Genomic DNA, 24,858 nt, shown 5'->3' with positions numbered 1-24,858 from the left:
TCCTGTGAGTGCCGGCGATCTGTTGGCTCTCACAGGAAATGAGTCATGGCAGCAGGCAGCCTCAGGGGTCATCATCTGACCCCGCACTACCATTGGACCCCATTGGCACCTCATGATCGTGTCACAGGGCCATCGATGGTGACGAGGAACAGCCTGATCCCTGCTGTGGCCATTTTAATCACGCTGCCAGTATGTTCTTTTTCTCCTGTGTGTTGCTGCCTACTTATGATTAGGCAATTTTATACAGGAGAAAAAAGTACACACCTAAGTGAAAGCCCTCTGAAAAAGCCTACTTGAACTTAATGAAAATTAACTCATAAGGTGCCAATTGCTTTGGTTGCTAATATTTTTACAAGGGAGAGGCAAAATAAAAAAAATATATAAATATTATTCTGTTCCGCAGCCACTGTTACATCATGTGCAAGTAGAACATGAAAGATTTGATGAAAGATATCCTTTAATATTTTGTATCCACCTCCCATTCTGCTCCGTAGTCTCTGAGAGGAAGAAGTAGTCCATCATTATCTTATGTCCTGGAGATTGTATCATTCTATGGACTTTTTTTTATGAAAAACCCATACGCAGACAAAACAGTAAGTGTGTGCACTAATATGAGCACACCGAGGAAAGTACAACAATGAAAAAAAAAAAAGAAAAAGAAACATTACTTATCTTTTAAACATTTCCATCTATCAATTGAAGTTAAACTAAATGTATTCTCTTTAATGTAAGATCAACTGTGGGGGTGTTGAACTTTAAAAAAAAAATCACAAAAAGGTAGATAATTCCTATGTAGGGTTTTGTAAATGACATATGCCATCTCATTGATCTTTCTACAATACCTAAACTTCTTTTTATTAGCTCTCTTCAAGAATTCTATTAGAAAGATCAAAAGATCTTGACTTTCTTTGTTGGAAAATCAAGTAAATCACAGCCTAGGTATATCACAGCTCTGCCATGTGAATACATATCTCTTTGTAGTAAAGAATGTTTACTCACCAGGTGGAGGAATTGCTGTTCAAGTGCTCTGTATTCTGGGGAACTTTTATTGAACAGGTCCTCAGAAAATGGCATATTAGTCACCCGAAGACTAAAGAACACAACAAGTTCTTTTCCCTTGTCGGCAGAAGGTTCCACGCTAGATGTTTTATGTTCTAATGAAGAGGAGGCTGTAGGAATACTTGGGAGATTATCCATACTCGAGGTAGAGGATTCGATTTCTTCCTCTTTCTTGTCTATGACTTCATGTACTTTCTCTGTATCAATACTATGCATGCCGCTTTCTGTCACACTGGTATGTGTGAAGCTCGATTCTATGACTGTATAGCTAGAAGCAGAAGGTGTCACATTATCATCATTACTATCATACTGATTATTGCCTTTAGTAATGCCTGAGCTGGTAGACATTGGAGTTGTTACTTCAAACAATGGAGTTAATTGTTGAGTAGTTTGCTCATTTACATCATCTATTTCAAGAGATGAGCTTTCAATTTCATTTACTTTTCCCAAAGTTGTTTGTTCAAATGCTGATCCTGCTTCTTCCAAACTTTCTGCAACATTTACAGTGGGTTTGTCCCAGATTCCTTCTTCCAGAGTAGTTTCTCTGAATTCTTCAAATGTTTGCATTGTTTTGTCAAATAGCTGTAATGGTTCTGTAGTCATTTCTTGCATTACCACATGAGTTGTTTCTTCAGGTAGGTCAATACTAGAGACAGACGTACTCTCTTCATAGAAAGAATGGGGTATAGTTACAATATCTGGCTGCAGTTCTGGAGTTGGCGAAACAAAAACTATATTGGGATCTATATAAGCAGGTAATATTTTCACAGTATTCATGGAACCTGGCTCTGTCGTTGAAGTTTCATCCCCTGACAGAATGACATTAGCGTTTTCTGAGTTGAATGAATCTGAAGTGTGGGAAGTAAAAGATGGTTTGTAGGTAGGTACGTTTACATCCATCGAATTCTCATCATGAGACCCATCTGTAATATGAAAATATAAATATCATAAGTATATTACTGTTTTGCAAGGCAAATAGGGAAGAAGTATATAAAGACATAAAAAATAGTAATATTATTATTATTGAAGTAATATATCTCCTTGCTCAGTATCTACTTTTTATTCCCATGTTACAAATCCTTCGCCTCTCCAATCCATCTTGAACTGGGCAGCCAGAATTGATTTTTTGTTCAGCTGCTACACCAACGCCTCCACCTTATCCCAGTCATTGCACTGGTTACTCATCCATTACACAGTAAAATATAAATGTATCTATCTCACCAGCAAAGCTCTTCACATTTCATTACTGCCAAAATCTACATCCTTATCTATTTCTATCATCTTACTAACATCCTCTATAATCCAAATATCCCACTTCCATCTCCAAGACATTTTTTATGCTGCACCAGTTTTCTGGAATGCGCTATCCTAGACAAACTTGGTTAATACGTATCCCCCATAATTTTAAGCATGCTCTAAAACTACATAACTTTAGACAGATCTGTCACCTCACTCTATTAATCTAATTATTCCCTGTCCCTCCTTTATACATTTTCCTCAGAATATGGTCTTTACTATTCATCTGTCGCCACATCCTTCATGTACCCAATAGCACTTGGTAACTGTACTTAAACCGACAAGGGCTGAAGACTGATCATTCATAACTATTTGACAATATTTATTAAAATAATGGCTGGACCATACCTGACAAGAACTCTCTACCTATTGTGTCTCCAGTATCTCTTTATAAATTGTAAGCTTGCAAGCAGGGCCCTCTCTCCCCCTGTACTGTTGTACTATGTGTTACTTGGTAATGTCATTGTATGTACATGTCTCTGATTAATTGTAAAGTTCCGTAGACCATGTCGAGACAATATATGTATACAAACATTATTATATAAATATTACATTAACCTAGTTTCACTAAAATTGCATCAAATTTGAAATGACTGGTCAAAAATATGTAAAGTGCATGACATATTGTACCGTAGTATCCATACTAAACACGAGACAGCACAACGGATACTGTAGTTTTGTAAAGCTGTAATATCTTCCTTTGCCACATGTAATTAACAGTACATCAGTCACACTGTGTATTTGACTGCTGACATTGACCCTTATTAGTTATTCATTCTATTTACAATCCCCTACGTATTAGTTCAATAACATCTAAATATATTGACAAAATTATTTTTATACCTAATTTCCATTTTCTAGTTTGCAACTGAAAATATGTTTTTTGCATAGAAATCAACTTTTCCATCTTGATATCTCTACAATTATAATTGATTGAGAGCCATTTATATCATACAGTGGGGAAAAAAAGTAATTAGTCAGCCACCAAATGTGCAAGTTCTCCTACTTAAAAAGATGGGAGAGGCCTGTAATTGACATAGGTAGACTACAACTATGAGAGACAAAATGAGAAAACAAATCCAGAAAATCACCTAGTCTGATTTTGCAAGATTTGTTTGCAAATTATGGTGGAAAATACGTATTTACTCACCTAAAACATGCAAGATTTCTGGCTCTCATTCTCACAGACCTATAACTTCTTCTTTAAGAGGCTCCTCTGTCCTCTACTCATTGCCTGTAGTTGTGGAACCTGTTTGAACTTGGTATCAGTATAAAAGACAGCTGTCCACAACCTCAAACAGTCACACTCCAAACTCCACTATGGTGAAGACCAAAGAACTGTTGAAGGATACCAGAAACAAAATTGTAGCCCTGCAGCAGGCTGGGAAGACTGAAACTGCAATAGGCAAGCAGTTTGGTGTGATGAAATCAACTGTGGGAGCAATAATAAGAAAATTGAAGACATACAAGACCACTGATAATCTCCCTTGATCTGGGGCTGCATGCAAGATCTCACCCTATTTGGTCCAAATGATCACAAGAACGGTGAGCAAAACTACCAGAACCACACGGGGGGACTTAGTGAATGACCTGCATAGAGCTGGGACCATGGCAACAAAGGCTACTATTAGTAACACACTACGCCACCAGGGACTTACATCCTGCAGTGCCAGACGTGTTTCCCTGCTTAAGAAAATAAATGTCCGAGCCAGTCTCAAGTTTGCTAGAGAGCATTTGGATTATCCACAAGAGTATTGGAAGAATGTCATATGGTCTGATGAAACTAAAGTAGAACTGTTTGGTAGAAACACTACTCATCGTGTTTTGAGGAGACAGAATGCAGAGCTGCAGATAAAGAACATCATACTTACTGTGCAACATGGGGTAGCAACATCATGTGTGGCGCCCTGGAAAAACCAGGTAGTCACAGATAGGCCCCCGCATAACACCTTCCCCCCACTAGGAAACACACAGCCAATCAGAAAACCTAGTCACCCCCCTTAGGGAAAGATAGACACACCAGTGGGCGTGACCAGGCAGTTGGGACATACCCACCCAGGGGTCCAGACAGCCCGGGGTGAGAAAAAGAAGAGAAGTGAAGTGCAGTCGGTGGTAGAGGATGGAGATGAGTGTGGGCTGGAGCTAAGTGTAGCTCCAGCAGGAAAGTCCAAGTTGAACAGCACTAGGGTAGGAGCCCTAGTGCCACAGGCTAAAAGGCAGACGGTGGTGTTATGATTCCATGGAAGACCACCACAAATCATTGGTAAAAGGTGACAAGAGCATTGGCAACTAATCTGGCCGCCATCCCCTTACTACCATCACAACTAGAAGTAGCCGAGGGGTGAACTAACATCCTGTGCACCGCGAACCCAGCCGGAGAACTAATTATCCTAAAGGAAGGAAAGATGAATAACTCTCTGCCTCAGAAAATAGACAAGAATAGCAAGCCCCCCACATTCAAAGACTGCGGTGACATAGGAAAAACACAATACACAGATAGATGACAGGATTAGCAAAACGTGAGGCCCCCACTGACTAAAATAGGAAAGGACAGGAAAGGGACTGATGGTGGCCAGAGAAAAAAACCTGCAAAATTCCAAATTCCTGATAGTACAAAAAGGCCCTCAGATCGAACGATCTGAACTCCATCCTATACCAGGTGCTTTTGTCATACCAATGAACAGAAAACAAGAATCAAAACAAATTCAACAAGCCACAAACACATGGACCCAAAGGAGCTCTACTCCAAACAGAACTGCAGGGAGTTCCCCAGCCAAGCAACTGAGGGGGAGAATCCCTGAATGCAAATAAACTGAAAACAACCACAGCAAATGACAAACCCAGATAAGAGCAAAAGAACCAAACAATAAATAAAGAGCAAGCACTTATCTGGGGTAGATGTGGTGTGGAGCAGAATGAAGCAGGCTGGTGATACAAAGAACAACTGAGATCCGGCATGGCCTGCTATCAGACCAGGATTTAAATAAGCAGAGAGTTAGCAAAGGAAACGCCCATTGCACAACACACTTGGTCCAAGTCCAAACCATTCCTGGCCACCAGAGGGAGCCTCCCAGCAGCCAAAACATAACTAACATTCACAACACGGTGGTCTCCGTCAGCAGGAGACGGGAAGACAGCTCGGCAGAACTGAGGTGGACCGGGACAGGGTTGTAGCCCACCGGTACCGACACGGGGGACTGACCCGGAAACCGTAGCACAAAGGGGGGTACTCGGACCCTGAAGCCAGCACCGGAACCCAGCGGAATTTTTATTTCACCGTTTGAGGCCAGGAGTAGAGGTCCTGTCCCACCCAAAGTCCCTCATAGAAGACAACAGCCCACTGATAGGGATAAGAGGTTAACGCCAGGGCCCATAGATCCCACGGGCCAGCGTCTGCGGGCACATCTCCTTAGGCCACATCCAGCCGGGAGCGGACTCCTGAGTTTCACGCTAGGAAGTCCACCTTACACAAAACAGTGCAGAGAAAAGGATAGAGACCACCAGCCGGGTGGGGGACCCAAATGCAACCGGCCGCAGCACCGGCCACCATCACCTTAGTTTACCAGAGACTTGTGTGGTTTATTAACTGTGAGTACACAAACACTCCCTGTGGTCGCTATCCCCTGCACAGAGACACCGGGTCCTGGGGCCACCATCCCTACCCACGGAGGGGTTAACAACTGGCTGCACAACATATTCCCCAGGCGCCCTACAGCAGCAGCGGTGGTGTCCCACTTCACCACACACCGTGGGTGGTGTCACAAACTTAATACGGCCTAGTCTATACATCTACGTCCCCCTTTTATTCGGCATGTCCTTGAGACCCCCGGGTCCGGAGACGCTCGAGCTACCCACCGGAAGGTCTGGGCCCTGGGGCGACACACATGCTGTTGGGCTATTTATTATTATTATTGATTATTATATATATATATATATATATATTATATTATATTATATATTTCTCTGGAAAGGGACCAGGACGACTGATCCGTGTACATGAAAAAAAAGAATAGGGCCATGTATTGTGAGATTTTGAGGGCAAACCTCCTTCTATCAGCAAGGGCATTGAAGATGAAATGTGGTTGGGTTTTTCAACATAATAATGATTCCAAGCACACCGCCAGGGCAACGAATTGGCTTCATAAGAAGCATATGAAGGTCCTGGAGTGGCCTAGCCAGTCTCCAGATCTCAAGCCCATAGAAAACCTTTGGAGGGAGTTGAAAGTCCGTGTTGTCCAGCGAAAGACCCAAAACATCACTGCATTAGAGGAGATCTGCATGGAGGAATGGGCCAACATACCACTAACAGTGTATACCAACCTTGTGAAGACTTACAGAAAACATTTGAGCTCTGTAATTAACCACAAAGGATATAGAACAAAATATTGAGATAAACTTTTGTTATTGACCAAATACTTACTGTATTTTGCACCGAAATTTGCAAATAAACAAAACTTGCCATATCAGACAAGGTGATTTTCTGGATTTGTTTTCTCATTTTGTCTCTCTGGAAGCTTCTGATTTATTGGCAACATCTGAGTTAATTACAGACACACCTGTGAATGTATATTAATGCACACCTGAAACACTGCTTCTTTGTTCAGCATCATGGGAAAGTTAAAAGAAATCAGCTAAGATCTCAGGAAGAGAATTGAGGACTTGCACAAGTCTGCTTCATCCTTGGGTTCAACTTCCAGATACCTGAAGGTGCCTTGTTCATTTCTACAAACAATTATACGCAAGTACAAACAAGATGGGAATGTCCAGCCATCATACTGCTCTAGAAGGAAACGGGCTGTGTGTACCAGAGATGAAAGTGCTTTAGTCAGACATGTGCATGTTAACCCAAGAACAAAAGCAATAGACTTTGTGAGGATGCTGGCGGAAGCTGGTAAGATTGTGTCATTATCCACAGTGAAATGAGTAGTGTATCAATATGGGCTAAAAGGCCACTCTGCCAGGAAGAAGCCATTACTCCAAGAGAAACATCCAAAAGCCAGATTAATGTTTGCAATTGCACACAGGAACAAAGGACTTAATTTTGGGAAACATGTCCTGTGGTCTGACAAAACTAAAATTGAACTGGTGGTAGTGGGGGTGGCAGCATCATGCTGTGGGGTTTTTTTGCTGCAGGAGGGATTGGCGCACTTCACAAAATAGATAGCATCATGAAAAAAGAAGATTATGTGGAAAAACTGAAAGCAACATCTCAAAACATCCACCTGCAACTTAAAGCTTGGGCAGAAGTGGATCTTTCAAATGGACAATGACTGGCAGCATACTGCCAAACTGGTTACAAAGTGACTCAAGGATAACAAAGTCAATGTTTTGGAGTGGCCATCACAAAGCCCTGATCTCAATCCTATTGAAAATTATATGGGCAAAGCTAAAAAAGGCAGGTGCGAGCAAGGCGACCTACAAACACAGCTCAGTTACACTAGGTCTGTCAGGAAGAATGGGCCAAAAATCCTAACAACTATTGTGAGAAGCTTATGAAAGGATATCCAAAATGTTTGACCCCCAGTCATACAGTTTAAGGGCAGTGGTACAAAATACTAATGAAATGGATGGAAACTTTTGACTTTGCAAAAAGTAATAAAAATGCCTTAAAACATTCTCTCTCTCATTATTCTGGCATTTGGCAAATATTAATAACTTTGGTAATCCTAATTGACTTAAAACGGGAAAGGTTTATTTTGATATCATGTCAGATAGTGACAAAAACATGCACATGTATCTTTTTACGCTTATGTAAACGTCTGGTTTCATCTGTATTTATAGGTCTGAAACCTTTGTCATTCAAGCTCTATTTCTCAGCCAATGCTGCCTCCTTATGATTGATTTAAAGCCTCTGTGCTTTGTGACTTCAGGTAAAGGAGCTGTTAGTCAAACAGGACGAGGTGATGCAGTGTTGAGGAATAGAGCTGGTGTGACATAGGCTTTATAGAACAAAATAGGGACGGCACCACCATTAAATATATATAGGTAATGGAAGTGTGCTTCAACCCATAAATAGAATCTGGAACACAACACATGGGAAAGAGTGAGCACAACTACACCAAACATGTACTGGAAAATCCAGGATAATGGAATCAAGCAAGAGGAGTCCCTTATTGCATGCAAAAAGTGTGAAAAAGTTTATTAGTAACACAGAGAAATATTGTTAAGACCATTTAAAAATGGGAAAGATCAAAAGAATGATCTACCCATGAGCAAATTGGCACATCACCAACCAAAACCTCATGAATTAATATAAAGCATACAAGCTCAAAATAGCAGTACCAAAGGACAGTATACAGCAGTACATAGTCACCAATTGTAGGATTCACATAAATATGGTACAGATCAAAGAGAGCTAATACAATACCAGGTAAGTAAATAGTGAGGGAGGTGGTATGGGTGCACCTGCCCCACGCGTTACGCCACCATATGTGGCTTCATCAGGGGTACATATGGTGGCGTAACGCGTGGGGCAGGTGCACCCATACCACCTCCCTCACTATTTACTTACCTGGTATTGTATTAGCTCTCTTTGATCTGTACCATATTTATGTGAATCCTACAATTGGTGACTATGTACTGCTGTATACTGTCCTTTGGTACTGCTATTTTGAGCTTGTATGCTTTATATTAATTCATGAGGTTTTGGTTGGTGATGTGCCAATTTGCTCATGGGTAGATCATTCTTTTGATCTTTCCCATTTTTAAATGGTCTTAACAATATTTCTCTGTGTTACTAATAAACTTTTTCACACTTTTTGCATGCAATAAGGGACTCCTCTTGCTTGATTCCATTATCCTGGATTTTCCAGTATATGTTTGGTGTAGTTGTGCTCACTCTTTCCCATGTGTTGTGACATAGGCTTTAGACCTACAATAGCTCTTTAGCATCATTTGCATATCACTTCAAATGTTGATTTCTCTCTAACCGAGAAATGGATTAGTCATGTAAAGGTATTGCTGGACTTGTCTTTGGAAGATAATATGTTTTAAGGGGCTACAAGTACATATAAGTAGTTTGGTGTGTGAAGTCTCCCTTTAAACTATCAAGCTACATATGGATGTAAACTAGTACACTTTACTTCTCACAATGTGGTCAGGATGTATTTTTTGTAGGGTGTAGAAGAAAAACGAGATCCACTGGGCTCTGCTGGAAAAGATGGCCTGTCATAAATAGAGGTATAGACACTATATTGAGGCGCGATAAACTTATTGTACCGCTACCTACCTATGAGCCATCATCTTTTCCAGCAGCGCACAGTGGTTCACTATTTTCCTTTACCACCCAACGGAATTTATTGTGGTTGCCTACATGCATAACTGGCACAAAGAGTAGCAACAACTCGTCCTCTCTTTACAAGTTTTCAGAGTTGTGCCTAAGCATATTTCGCTAAAGTGAGCAATTCTGCCTACTCTCTGAGTTACAACGTTTACCCATAACCTCTACGCTATGGACATCTGATTTTTAGTCCTTCTCTTTCACAAATTTGAAAAATTACAGCAAGGCTGGGGTTGAATTGCAACTTTAGAAAATTGTAAAAAATATACTATGACCACATGGTTAGAAAATACCATAGGGTTCTCTCAGATGTTAGGTTTTTGTGTGCTTTTTCAGTTATTTGCATGCTTTTTAAACACATTAAACTGCATATATGAATGTACCTGTGAGTTGTCCCCCAAGCCAAGTACATTTTAATCAATAGTGCTTGGAATTATAATAGGTTCCACAATTGGATGGGTTTAAAATAATGTTCCTGTGCTGAGATAATCATATAAATGTGCCGCTGCTGTGTACTGTGTAATGGCTGTGTCTGATCATATACGGATATGGTCTGATCATGCTACAACTCTTGGGTAGGGGAGGAAGTAATAAAGTATACAGACTAATGTAATTTCTGTATACTATATTTTACATCCTCCCCTGCCCAGGAGATGTGGCATAATCAGACCTTGTCCCTGTACGGTCAGACACAGCCATTACACAGTACATAGAGAAACGTATACAAGATTCTCAAAGCACGAGAACATTTTTTTTAAACACATCCAATTGTATAAATTATTATTATTTCAAGATCTATTGACTAAAATGAACTTTAAACGGAACTTTGTTCTTGGGAAAACCCCTTTAAGCCTTGAGTTGTGCTTGCCAGTGAAATCATTTCCAAAGTTGTCTTTTTCTATGAAAAAAATTACGTAAGCACCAATCATCCTCATAAATATTTAACAAGCAGTTTGCTAATACAGTTTAGCTTTAGAAATCATACAATATTTATTTAATCAAGTGTACAGGCTAAGGACATAATCAATTAGAATTTTTAACTAAATGACAGAATGTTCAGATTTTTCCTAATAGTTTTTTGTGTTATATTGAATCTTATAGGTGGAATATAATTTGGAGTTTATAAATACATCTGATTTAGAATATGTTTGATTTCTTTAGTGCTTAGGAAATTAATGTTAAAGCTCCTTTAACACTTTCATAACCTGCTGATTTATTGTTTATGCCCTCTTGTATTTTTCCTCTTTTTCTGCCGAGTGCCATAGTTTATTTTGTTCTGTTAACATAGACATATTATGGTTTGCTTTTAGTTTGATGGGATGTAGGTTTAAATGCAAAAAAACCCAAGGGCAGGTCAGCTCACATGGGAGACAAAGATTCAGTATGCAATGAAGTTTTGTAGTATACCAAGTTTCGAAGTATGAAAAAAATGAAAAACATTCCAGCAAATGAAAAACATTCCTGAAATGTCCATTTATTAATAGAAAAAAGAAAAAATATATATTTTAATTTTAAATGGCAACATTTCTTTTTCATTCAATGTATTAAAATGGAAAAAAGTTCACCTTTTTTAAGTTTTGTTTCTACGGAGTTCAGTTTGCTGTAAAAATTACCTATGAGGGGATTATGATAAGTCTTTGGCTTTATTTATGTTAAAAGTATACCCCAAATATATAAAATATATTTTTTATTAATTCATAATAAAATTAATTCACCCATAGAAAAAACACACAGTTAAAAAAAAAAAAAGTATAAATAAATACATCAGACTTATGTGGTAACCGAAAAATGCATATTTAAAATGCAGTATATTTGGTTATAAATATCCCTAAGCCTATTCCCCCTCTTATTACCTAGATACACACAAAATAGCCTCCCCCAGAAAAGAGGGGGTTCACCCCAAATGGTATCACTGCAAATTTCTTCTCACTTTTTAGCCCAATAGATGGAGAGATTAATAGAGAAAAAATAGAGGAAGGTAGAAAATAAAGATAATAGAGGAAGGTGGGATCATAACATTATTGGGGACTACGCTGTATGTATAGAAACACACATAGAGGCCCAAATGTTAGGCCAATTTATTTGCCTTCCATAAAGTTTTTCAATATATACCTTTTAGTGACACCTACATAACCTGAAATATTGAATTAATTAAACTCTATTATTTTTTTTATCCATGAACATTTGGATAAAAATCTAGAGAAATCTATCTGCAAAGTGGGTCCCCAAATGTTTGACAACAGATCAGAGAAGTGTGCGAGTGAAAATTTCCTGGTCCATTTGTCAGCGTTTCCGGACTGATAATAACTTCCTGGATCGACTGGTCACTATGGATGAGACCTGGATTTTTTTGTATGACCCTGAAAACAAGGATCAGTCAATAGAGTAGAAGCACAGTGGTTCTCCTCGTGTAAAGAAGTTCAGGGTGCAAAATCAGTCACTAAAGTGATGGCATCTGTTTTCTGGGATAAGGAGGGCGTGCTACTAGTGGACTGCCGTCAAAAAGGTTCCACCATCAATGCAAGGTATTGCATTAAACTTTTCGACCAATTGAAGACAATTCTGAGGGCCAAAAGGCGCGGCAAGCTGTCCAACGGAATCTTGTTGCTGCAAGACAACGCCTCCACTCACACTGCACAAGCGACCACCGCAAAACTGGCAGAGCTGGGCTTCCAGCTGGTTGACCACCCACCTTATTCACTAGATCTAGCTCTCTCCAACTATTATCTGTTTCCAAACCTGAAGAAACACCTGAAGGTTACCAAATTTCACACCATTTCTGATACCATAGCTGCTACGGATGCCTGGTCTGAGGCACAACCGAAATCCTTCTTTTTGCTATGCTTACAGAACTTGAGATACTGATGTAAGAAGTGTGTTGACATTAGTTGAGAGTATGTGGAATAAATGTAAAGTTTCATCATCGTATCTCGTTTCTTTCTGGATAATGCCAAAGACTTATCAGCAGCCCCTTGTACAAACATTGATACTCCAGGTTATTACGATTTTGACAAAACCAAACCAAAAAAAAAATTAAAAAAATGCACTATATTGTCTATTTTTTTTTTTTCGTGTTGCCATGTTTTTATTGTTTTGTTGGTGGATTGTTTTTGTGTGGCTAGTTGTTGTTTTTATTGATATTTATTTGTAGTACATTATTTGATCACTTTTTATAGTATTTTTTTACACAGGCAAATTACAACTCTAGCATTTCAATTTACGGTGTTTCCCATAAAGGTTAATTAATTATATACTTTGATGACGCAATAAATTTATTATTCCATTTTTTTTACAACTTTTTCTATATTTTACATTATTTTTTGGTCCCCTTAGGGCAGGGGTGGGCAATTAATTTTCCCATGAGGTCGCATGAGAAATTGGGATGGTTTTAGAGGGCCACACTAATATAATTAGCTCAGTTCTAACCAATACTGTATATAGTATATCTACTATCCCTTCATAAACAAACAGTAAGTTAAACAATACAAAGATTCAATGAAAATGTGGGGGGCATACACATTACTGGGGTCAGTGGGGGGACCTACACATTACTGGGGTCAGTGGGGGGGCATAGACATTACTGGGGTCAGTAGAGGGCATAGACATTACTGGGGTCAGTGGGGGGGCATAGACATTACTGGGGTCAATGGGGGGGCATAGACATTACTGGGGTCAGTGGGGGCATAGACATTATTGGGGTCTGTGGGGGCATAGACATTATTGGGGTCAGTAAGGGGCATACACATTACTGGGGCCTGCGAAGCATACATACTGGCCCTGGTGACCAGTGGAGCATACATACTGGCTCTGGTAGCCAGTGGAGCATACATACTGGCCCTGATGGCCTATGGAGCATACATACTGGCCCTGGTGGCCTGTGGAGCATACATACTGGCCCTGGTGGCCTGTGGAACATACATGCTGGCCCTGGTGGCCTGTGGAGCATACATACTGGCCCTGGTGGACAGTGGAGCATACATACTGGCCCTGGTGGCTAGTGGAGCATACATACTGGCCCTGATGGCCAGTGGAGCATACATACAGGCTCTGGTGGCCAGTCGAGTATATATACTGACAGTAGTGGCCATTGGAGCATAAATACTGACAGTGGTGGCCAGTGGAGCATAGATACTGAGTGGTGGCTAGTGGGGCATGAATACTGACAGTGGTAGCCAGTGGGGCATACATACTGACAGTGGTGGCCAGTGGGGCATACATACTGACAGTAGTGGCCAGTGGGGCATACATACTGACAGTAGTGGCCAGTGGAGCATACATACTGACAGTAGTGGCCAGTGGAGCATACATAATGACAGTGGTGGCAAGTGGAGCATACATACTGACAGTGGTGGCTAGTGGGGCATGCATCTTGACAGTGGTGGTCAGTGGGGCATACATACTGACAGTGGTGGCCAGTGGGGCATACATACTGACAGTAGTGGCCAGTGGAGTATACATACTGACAGTGGTGGCCCGTGGAGCATACATAATGACAGTGGTGGCAAGTGGAGCATACATACTGACAGTGGTGGCTAGTGGAGCATACATAATGACAGTGGTGGCAAGTGGAGCATACATACTGACAGTGGTGGCTAGTGGGGCATGCATACTGACAGTGGTAGCCAGTGGGGCATACATACTGACAGTGGTGGCCAGTGGGGCATACATACTGACAGTAGTGGCCAGTGGAGCATACATAATGACAGTGGTGGCAAGTGAAGCATACATAATGACAGTGGTGGCAAGTGGAGCATACATACTGACAGTGGTGGCTAGTGGGGCATGCATATTGACAGTGGTGGCCAGTGGGGCATACATACTGACAGTGGTGGCCAGTGGGGCATACATACTGACAGTAGTGGCCAGTGGAGCATACATACTGACAGTGGTGGCCAGTGAAGCATACATAATGACAGTGGTGGCAAGTGGAGCATACATACTGACAGTGGTGGCTAGTGGGGCATGCATATTGACAGTGGTGGCCAGTGGGGCATACATACTGACAGTGGTGGCCAGTGGGGCATACATACTGACAGTGGTGGTCAGTGGAGCATACATACTGACAGTGGTGGCTAGTGGGGCATGCATACTGACAGTGGTGGCTAGTGGGGCATACATACTGACAGTGGTGGTCAGGGGGGCATACATACTGTGCCTGGGGGCGCTGAGGGCACAGGCAGACAGCACTGCAGCAGCAGAGCCTGAGGGCTCCTCTGGCTGCTTTCTGAGTCCCCTGTGTGTCTGCTTCTTCTATTGCAGGCACAGGGGAGACCTGAGAACCAAATGCTGCTCCCCTGCTCCCCCTTCCTGTAGCCCCTCCCGAGGAGTGTGTGTGCCCAGCATTGAGGGGGCATGGACGACAGCAAAAGGGGGCGTGGCTAGCAGCATAGATGCCATAGAAGGCATCAAGAGAGTGGGATCAGCATCCAGAGGGGGCATGACTGGCAGCAAGAGGGGGCGTAACCGGCAGAATGGGGGCGTGGCAGCTGCTTATCACTGCACTGCGGGATACATAGTTCCTGGCAGTGAGAGCAGGGCTGATGCATAAAATCGTAGTTCAGGCCACGCCTCCAACTCTCAGCAAGACGGGCGGGCTGGTCACAGACAGTAGGCGGGCCGTATCCGGCCCGCCGGCCGCCCCTTGCCCAGGTCTGCCTTAGGTCATTTGAACTGCTAATCATTTGATTGCTTGTACTATATACTACAATACCGCAGTATTGCAATATATAGGAAGAATCTCAATCTCTTATAAAGTATACAACCTTTGGCTAAATTTCACAATAGTAACAAGATGAAAGAGAAGGGGCCCTTCAGCTGGACTGCCATGATAACCAATCAATTCCTCGCAATTGCATCACTCGGGGCCGGATGAGAGTCACAATGCCTGCGCACTTGCAACTGCTCCATTTATTTTACACTAATCTAACCATCTAAATTGTTAAAAGCAGTGACTGGAGCTCATTTCCAGCTGAGGCTGTTAGACACAGGTGCTGGTTATACAGTGTGTCCACCCATATCCTGTCCACCACCATTAACTTGAGAATGGCGGCAGCTATAGGCATAGGAGTAGTGTCTAGGTATAGTAAAGTAGCCATGCGCTATGCAATGAAACCACCTATTGCACCACCTGGTGGAAAACAACGGAGTTAGCATTTTTATCTTGAAAACGGAATGAGACTGAGAAAAAAAGGGAATTAATAAATTGTAGGGCATCATCAATTTAATACGAATCGACACCTTGCATACAGAAATGCTATGATTAGAACGTGTAAAACTCACAAGGCTGCGGACGTGAAGAGATATCTCATGGAGACCTTCCTACAAGTCATTGGGTATGGTGGCTGCGTGGAGTGGCCTCTACGTTCATCTGACCTGACCCCATTGGACTTCTTTCTGAGGTCACATCAAACATCAGCTGTATGCGACCCCTCCACCAACATTGCAGGACCTATGACGACGTATCACAGATGCATGTGCAAACGTGTCACCTACCATATTGCACAACATGCAGCAAGATACAGTATGCTGCCCAGAGTCCAGATGTGCATTGCAGCTGACGGTGGCCACTTTGAGCCTCAAAGTTAAATGAGCTCCATATATGTGACCAGCATTTAAAGTTTTGTGGGGGTCATGGGTTTCATATAATAGCATTTCTGAATGAAAGGTGTCAATTCGTATTGAATTGATGATGCCCTACAATTTTTTAATTTACTTTTTTTCCCTCTATCTCATTCCGTTTTCAAGATAAAAATGCTAACTCCGTTGTTTTCCATCAGGTGGCGCAATAGGTGGTTTCATTGCGTATCGCATGGCTACTATACTATACCTATACATCACTTCTATGCCTATAGCTGCCACCGTTCTCAAGTTAATGGCGGTGGACAGGATATGGGTGGACACACTGTATAAAATACTACTACCTGTGAAGTGGCCCCTTTACTCTTATGGACTTCAGTGCAAAATATTTATTCACGTCCTAATGCGCAAAAGGGGTTAAATGGAAATGAGCAATGTAATGTAGGCAAATACAGCAGAAGGATTTTGTGCAAGAGAAATGATGAGCCCTTTATGAACAGTGAAGGATCTATTAGATTAAAGGCCCCGTTACACGTGTCGATTTATCGTGCGACCGCATGTGCGATCGCACCCGCCCCCATCGTTTGTGCGTCACGGGCAATTTGTTGCCCGTGTCGCACAAAGTTGGTAACCCCTGTCACACGTACTTACCTCCCGAACGACCTCACCGTGGGCGGCGAACATCCTCTTCCTGAAGGGGGAGGGACGTTCAGCGTCACAGCGACGTCACACAGCGGCCGCCCAATAGAATCGGAGGGGAGGAGATGAGCGGGACGTAACATCCCGCCCACCTCCTTCCTTCCTCTGTCACACGCTACGATATGTCAAACGATGCCAGATGTGCGTCACGGAATCCGTGACCCCGACGACATATCGCCCGATATATCGTAGCGTGTAACAGGGCCTTTACGAGCACTGAATAGTTGATCAATTAAGATTAAATAAAACAAAAAGATGTATTAATATATTAATATAGGGGTCTGTTTTTCTTAACTAGAAATCCGAGTCCTCTTCTTTGCTTTTCACATTTATAGCAATATAGGTAATTTCTCATAATAGCAAGTTAAATTTAAGGTTGGACATGAAAAGCAAAAAAACACTATGTATTAAGATGTACCAGCTCCTGGATTGAGATACTCCCAACCAAATGAGGCAAAATAAATGAAGATCAGCTTTATCCTCTGTGTACTATGTTTTACTAGAGCATTTCATGTTATAAATGACCGATAGACAAAGCCACCAAGCACCTAGTGCTTGGAAAGGTGATGTCGCATGTGCCAGATTGGTAAATTCATTGCTATGAGAGTTTGGAACACAGCTGAGTGCAGTTTGCTTAGCTGTAGAAATATATGAAGGAAAAAGAGAGGTATTCAGCTCACCCAAATAGTGTCCTCCAGTCTGCGGTGAATGCACGTAGTCCCTCGGACAGGCAGGTCCGTGTTCCAGGAAGGTAGCAAAGAAAAGTAAGTGGGACTCAGCACCAATGCGAATAGATAAAAATCTTCATGCTTTATTTGAAAAAAGTTAAAATTAATAAAGGGTCACAGATCTTTCCAAAAACGCCATGTGGCTTGCCATGCGGCTTGACGCGTTTCGGACACAAAAAGGGGAATTTAAAAGCAGTCCTTAATCATAAGCCATGTAAGATAGAAGGCAAGAAGTATATATAGCACTTTAAAGGTAATGAGACACAAAGGCAAGATGGGAAACAGACACATATAAATTAATAAGACAAAAGAAAGGATCGATACATACATATATATGCATGGACGCACAAAAATTTGCTCTTGTGGGGCCCTCTTCACATTCTGATGAATTGTTTTTCTGTTTTTCAAATGCATGCACATATATGTATGAACACGCGCTTATTCTACTGCATACAACGTATGGGGTTAATAGAGTCTAATGACATACTACCCCTCTCACTAATTTGCATTTTCTGAGTGAACTCCCTTCCTGTTTCCCATCTTGCCTTTGTGTCTCATTACCTTTAAAGTGCTATATATACTTCTTGCCTTCTATCTTACATGGCTTATGATTAAGGACTGCTTTTAAATTCCCCTTTGTGTCCGAAACGCGTCAAGCCGCATGGCAAGCCGCATGGCGTTTTTGGAAAGATCTGTGACCCTTTATTAATTTTAACTTTTTTCAAATAAAGCATGAAGATTTTTATCTATTCGCATTGGTGCTGAGTCCCACTTACTTTTCTTTGCTACCTTGTAGAAATATATGTACAAGTCAAAGAGGTGGGACCCCCTAATTATTTAGGCATTTAGTATATATCTTTTTTTTTAGATAATTCCTTTAAAGGGAATCTGTCAGCAGGTTTTGTTTTACTTCATCTGACAGCAGCATGATGTAGGGAAAGAGACTTAACCCAACGATGTGTCACATAGATTACTGGCTGCAGCTGTTCTGACAGAATATGAAGCCCAGGGAGCTTTCCCTACCCATACTCAGGTCTCTGTAGAGATTGTACATTGACAGGGAGGTGTCAATCACAGCAGTGGGTGTGCTAGACTACTATCCTGCTGTATAAACAAACATAGCAAATGACCAAAAGAGCAGACTATGACAACACAGGCATGCCTGAACTTCCTGTGTTAACCCTGGCAGCATGATAGCTTCAGCTTACATAGAAAAAAACAGCTCTAAGTGCTGGTGCTGGGCAGGTTCAAAACGTTGTTAACCTGTAGAATAACCCCAAATCTGCAGGTTAATAGTGTTTTGAAACTGCACTTAGAGACCCACTGATGAGAGTAAAGGCCACTTTACACGCAGCGACATTGCTAGCACGTGGAGCACAATATCGCTAATACCCGTCACACGGACTTACCTTCCAAGCGACGTCACTGTGGCCGGCGAACAGCCTCTTTTCTAAGGGGGCGGTTCGTGCGGCGTCACAGCGACGTCACACGGCAGGCGTCCAATTGAAGTGGAGGGGCGGAGAGCAGCCACATGAAAGACACGCCCACGTCGTTGCCGGAGGATGCAGGTACGGTGTTGTTCGTCGTTCCTGGGGTGTCACACGTAGCGATGTGTGCTGCCTCAAGAACGACGAACAACCTGCAACCTGCACCAGCAACGACATTTGGGAAATGAACGACGTGTCAACGATCAACGATTAGGTGAGTAATTTTGATCATTAGCGGTCGCTCGTATGTGTCACACGCAATGACGTCGCTAACGAGGCCAGATGTGCGTCACGAATTCCGTGACCCCAACAACATTTAGCGATGTCGTTGCGTGTAAAGCCCCCTTAAGTTAATTTTATTCCAATTTGTAGCTTTTGGCTTCCAGTCATAGGGAGGGGCCTGCGCGGGATCATTCACTACTCATTGTGTAGTGAACGTCAGGTGTAAGCGCTGGCCTGGCACTGACTGACTGCTGCTCAGCATTAGACCCAGCTGTCAGTCAGTGCCTAGCTTAGTTACTAAACACGCGCCGGTGCAACCCCGATGACTGGAAGCCAAATGCTGCCGTGAGAAATAAAGTTCATTTCCTCCTGGCAGTGGGGCTCTAAGTGCTGGCGCTGGGCAGGTTCAAAACGCTATTAACGTGTAGAATAACCCCAAATCCTTTTAGCTGTAGAATAGCCCCAAATCCTATTAACCTGTGGAATAACCCCAAATCCTATTAACCTGCAGAATAACCCCAAATCCTATTAACCTGTGGAATAACCCCCAAATCCTATTAACCTGTAGTATAACCCCAAATCTTATTAACCTGTAGAATAACCCCAAATCTGCAAGTTAATAGCATTTTTTTCACATGACCGGTTCTCTTTAAAACCAGAACAAAAAGTAACTTTTACAATACCTGAAGGCACCCGGTTTTGTCTTGGGTCACAATAATTCATGTTTTTTTATTATTAAAGTTCTAATCCTGAACTTTTTTTCAAAGATTCATCAGTTTTGGTGCAGACACTCGATACATAACCCAAATGTGTATTGATGCATTATGTTTTGCTTAGTCCAACCATCACTACAATACAATAACAACATAGCAAAACATATTGCTCCACAATCACTTTGTGATTCAGGTGCTATGAAAGGTAATACACCATAAATAAGTAGTCTAGCTCTCTGGCAGAAATGATCCAATATACATCTGCAGCCGCAGTGAGCCAAACAAAATTGCAATACACTCGACAGCATAAAACATCAGCCCCTGTCGAAACCCATTTCAACAGAGAAAAGCTTAGATAACTAATTATTTTTGCAGCGTCGGATTGAATTACTTATGCAATGTGCCATATGTTAAAGGCAAGGATAATGAGAATATTTATGGCCGCATTATAGATTATAGAATGGATTACCCTTTTCTAAAGTTTTTGGCTTTTTGCTACTAATTCCCATATTCATTCATAGTTTTTGTGTTAAAACACAGATACATGAGAGTTACAGAAAACTGAGCATTGATATGACATTCACAAAACAGCAAGCGGCATGTGTGGGTGAAATTGATTACTGAGATAATCATCATTTCAACAATGGCCTTTAGGAATACATTATTCTAATTCCAGGGAGACCTTAGCAATGCAAATATGAAATGCTCGATTATGTAAGAGAAATTAGCAATACTGCTGAATATTTCATTTATATTCTACGTTAGTAATCTTATACGTGTTGTCATTTTAATTGCTTTATAAGATCACTATCAATTATTACACTGGCTAAGGTACTTGAGTTTATCGCCAATACATCTAGGGTGGTCCTTTAATCTTAGTTATTTCTTTCTACAAGACCATATTGTGTGTATGTACTCTTTAATTAGATATTTGCTGTGTTGCGGATAATTAATCCAGGACTGTGATTGATTTGATATAGTGTTTCGGCTTACAATGCATGGATACGTTTATGAGTAAAAAAGAGAATCTCACACCACTTTCTACCATACAGACTAAACAGAGCGGCTGAACTTGATCCTTAAAATGAAACACAGGTTTTTTTTTATTTTGGTACCTTAAATGGAACCTGTTACCAGATTTGGCCCCTATAAGCTGTGGTCACCACCAGTCAGCATTTATATACAGCATTCTATATACTGTATAAAAGAGCCCAGGCCGTTCTGTATAACATGAAAAACACCTTTATTATACTCTAGATACTCTATTAGACTGTGGGGTGGTCCAGTCCGATGGGTGTCGCTGCTCTCAGTCCGGCACCTCCTCTCTTCCTTCCATCACTGTCCTCCTTCCCTACTTTGTGTGGATGACTAGTCTTATGTCATCCTCACAGAGGTCTCCTTTATGCTCCTGCGCATGCACACTCCTTTCTGCCCTTCTGTGGGCAGAGCAAAGTACTTTAATGCACAGGAGCTGGGAATGGTCAAAGAATGCCGCTCATTCGCTCTACAATAATTTGAACTGCCCTCAGCAGGTCAGAGAGCAGTGCATATGTGCAGGAGCGCAATGGGGGACTCTGTGAATAATGTGAGAAGTGTCAACCACATGGCACGGAGTAGGGAAGGAGGATGGCGATCGCAAGAAGAAAAGAGGCATTCGATCAAGATCAGTGATGCCCATTGGCCCTGACCGCCCTATAGATGAGTACAATAAAAGCTGTTTTTTAATATACAGAGGGGACTAAGCTCTGATATAGCGTTAATAAGTGATAGAGCTCATGAGAACAAGTGTTTCTCATTCTCCACCCACACAGCCAGCCTGACAGCTGCAGCTTTTACCGAGCAGTATGAGATCTCCACAGCAGAGGACGGCCTGAGAAGCTGTTAATTAGGCTAGGTGAATGGAGGCTAAGTTTAAAATTTGAAAAATAATTATGCAGCTAATCTGTTTTTTAATAATGTAAGTGTGCTGCCCCCGCGTCAGCAGCTGATGCTGCTCGGATCCGAATACGCGGTGGCTTGAGGGATCTCCGGACCCAAGGGTCGGGGTCGCGCGGCCACTCGGAATTAAAGGGGGATATATTTACAAGGGAGGATGTGGAAGGTTCGTGATACCACCCGTGGTGTGTGGTAAGGTGGAGTATCACCGCTGCAGTTAGAAGTACCCGGTGGCGATGGTGGGGGCAGTCTGGTGTTTAACCCCTCCACGAGTAGGGGGAATGCCCTGGGACTTGATGAGGGCTGCAGGGAGGTGCCATTGGGACAGTCAGGGTCACTTGTCACTTATGTACTCACTCAGTCCAATAACACTGACACCAACAACTGTGGTAAACCAAAGTTCTTAACACCGCTGCCGCTTGGAGGGAGCATGCCTGGATCCCGTGCCCATTAGTGTTGCCTGTTAGTCTGTGACCTTTTCCTTGGCACCTTTTCTTCTAACTGGTCCTTTTAGCATAAAACTAGTCGGGTCACGCTCACCAGTGTGGCTAACTGGGTGAGCTTGCTCTCAGGGTTCACGCTTGGGATTTTCTAGACTATGTAGTGGGAAAGTCCTATCCCCCTCGTTGCGCTAGTACCTAGATTTTGGAGCGGGTGGAGAACGGATCTGGAAGGCTCCGTCCTCGTCGGGTAAATTGCCAGGACGCCTGAAGCTACTTCCTGGCCTAGGGTCCACGTACCCCGTCGTGCCCTGGTCCCTGCCCGGTGATGGCACAAGGCTGTCGGCTGTCCTCCTCGACAGTCCGTGCCCTTTGTCACGATTCCCTGCAACCGGGGTCCAGCTCCTACCAGGCCCAAACCAACGTCTGCCACCTAGTAGTATTAAGGAGCCCAGCTCCTGACCTCTCCTCTCGAGAGTCACTGTCTCTTGACACTCCTGACCTCCCCTTAACTAAACTCCAGTGGGTGACCCTATTCCCTTCAGGCTGTCCACTGGCGTGTCTGGGTGGTGTGGCGCAGAGTGTTCCGAGGATTTTGATTAGCTTGTTCTTGGCAACATCAAAGGTCAGGGACCCGTAACCAAGGAGGAGGTGGATACTGTGCAGAAAGGCAGATTGCACAATACCCTGTGACGACCTGATAGGCCAGGGCGTCACATAAGAAACCTGTATTATTAAATCTATAGACAGATCTGTTTAAAGCTTATACTGTACACATTGATTTTCAAATCTGATATTGTTATACTGTGTACATGTCTTCAGCAAAATCATTCACAAAAACATAAACCTTAGAAATGTTTCCCTGGTCACAATTGAACCCAAGCCCCCTTTGAGAGAGTTTTGTACCAAGTATATATACTGTATACAAGAATATAGTTTTTTATATTTTTTTTAGAGAGAGAAAGAAACCAGCAATTTAGTGCCAGGAAATCAAATATTGATATATACTGTTTAAGTGCTGGAGACAAACACCAGCTGTCTCATGGGAATCAGGAAGACAAAGAAAAGCTGCTGAGCTTATAAAGTTGCAAACATTAACTCATGTGTGAAAGTAACAGACTCTGTTTCATGTATATGCAGAATGCATTATTTACAGCTATGAACAGTTGGAGAACGTATTGTTTGTACTACACATATGACAGTAATTAGTTAAAAGCGTATTGAAAAGCACAATAGTGCCCTAACCCATCTGTACGTGTTTCAATTAAAACCTGTTCATTTGTTATTAGAGATGAGCATATTGATCTGTGGAGGATTTCACGTGACTTTGAACATTTTAAGATTCAATTCTTAGTTCCAATAAAAAGAAAATCCTTTCCCACCACCATTGCTTACACTGCTGAAGCCTATAGAGCAGAGTTGTTTTCCATCTCCAGAGTCACTGGGTATGTTACTCTGTAAAGTGTAAGCTCTTCTGGTCAAAAGGGTGCTCTTTCTCTCTTTTCTCCCCATGTGTAGTTGTCGCGGGCGGGGAGGAGGGTGTCAGCACTGCGCTCACCCCTCTGCTCGGGTCCGGCTGCTGCTGCTCAGTGGTGGCTCGAGCGTTGGGCCGGATCCCGGGGGTCTTGAGCGGCGCTCCTCGCCCGTGAGTGAAAGGGGATTGGGTTTTGGGATAAAGTCTATTGTCCGTGACGCCACCCACGGTTGTGGTGATTTGTTGACACCACCGCTGCTCTGTATGGGGATCCCGGGAGTGATGATGTGGAGCAGCCAGTTGTTGTGTTGCCCCTCCGTGGGTAGGGGTTGGTGATCTCGGGGCCCAGTGATGAGGTGGGAAATGCAGGGCTTGGTGGGCGCAGGGACGCGGGGGCAGCGCTGTGCCTTGCGGCACTGTGGTACTCACTCAGCCTGAGACGATGACACAGTTCTCGGTAAAACACACGGCTGGAAAGACTCCTTACTCAAGCTCCCCCTGAGCTAATCTCCTCTCAAGCTCTTCCCTGAGCTGACTGCCTGGTTCCTCCTGCCTCCAGGGCTGTGTCCTCCTCGGTTGGCGGAGCCAACCGCCTGGCCCACCCCCTGGTGTGAACATCAGCCCCTGGAGGAAGGCAACAAGGATTTTTGGGTTAGCTGTATGTGCCTAACTGGGGTGTAGGGTGTGGTGGTGTAATGACCTGTGACCCCTGGCTTGCCCAGGGCATCACATATTTTCAGAGCAATTACAAGATTTCCAGTATTAAGATTCGCATGAATTTATTTGCCACAAATTAATTTTTTGGGTAAAATTTGTCGAAGTCTGCGAATACAAATTTCAAAAGATCCTCTCATTTCTCTTAGATATACGATGTCTCGTGTGGCTGGTAAGCACCGCCGTACTCCCTATCTGCATGGTTATGCTTCTCCTAGTGTTAGCTCATCTTGTGA

At 42.6% G+C, this 24,858-nt stretch overlaps 1 protein-coding gene across 1 annotated transcript in view; it reads right to left on the bottom strand.

The window, feature by feature from the left end:
- The window catches only part of IMPG1 (interphotoreceptor matrix proteoglycan 1), a 601,870-nt gene that overhangs the window by 119,940 nt on the left and 457,072 nt on the right, over positions 1-24,858 (bottom strand). Inside the window, exon 14 of the mRNA XM_075341503.1 lies at positions 1,000-1,982. Within this exon, the coding sequence (XP_075197618.1) occupies positions 1,000-1,982 (983 nt within the window). The remainder of the gene's footprint in view (positions 1-999; positions 1,983-24,858) is intronic.

The sequence above is a fragment of the Anomaloglossus baeobatrachus genome, chromosome 3 (assembly GCF_048569485.1).
Source record: "Anomaloglossus baeobatrachus isolate aAnoBae1 chromosome 3, aAnoBae1.hap1, whole genome shotgun sequence".
Taxonomy (NCBI): domain Eukaryota; kingdom Metazoa; phylum Chordata; class Amphibia; order Anura; family Aromobatidae; genus Anomaloglossus; species Anomaloglossus baeobatrachus.
The sequence above is the reverse complement of the archived record's forward strand: the minus strand, read 5'-3'. Positions and strand labels throughout refer to the sequence as shown.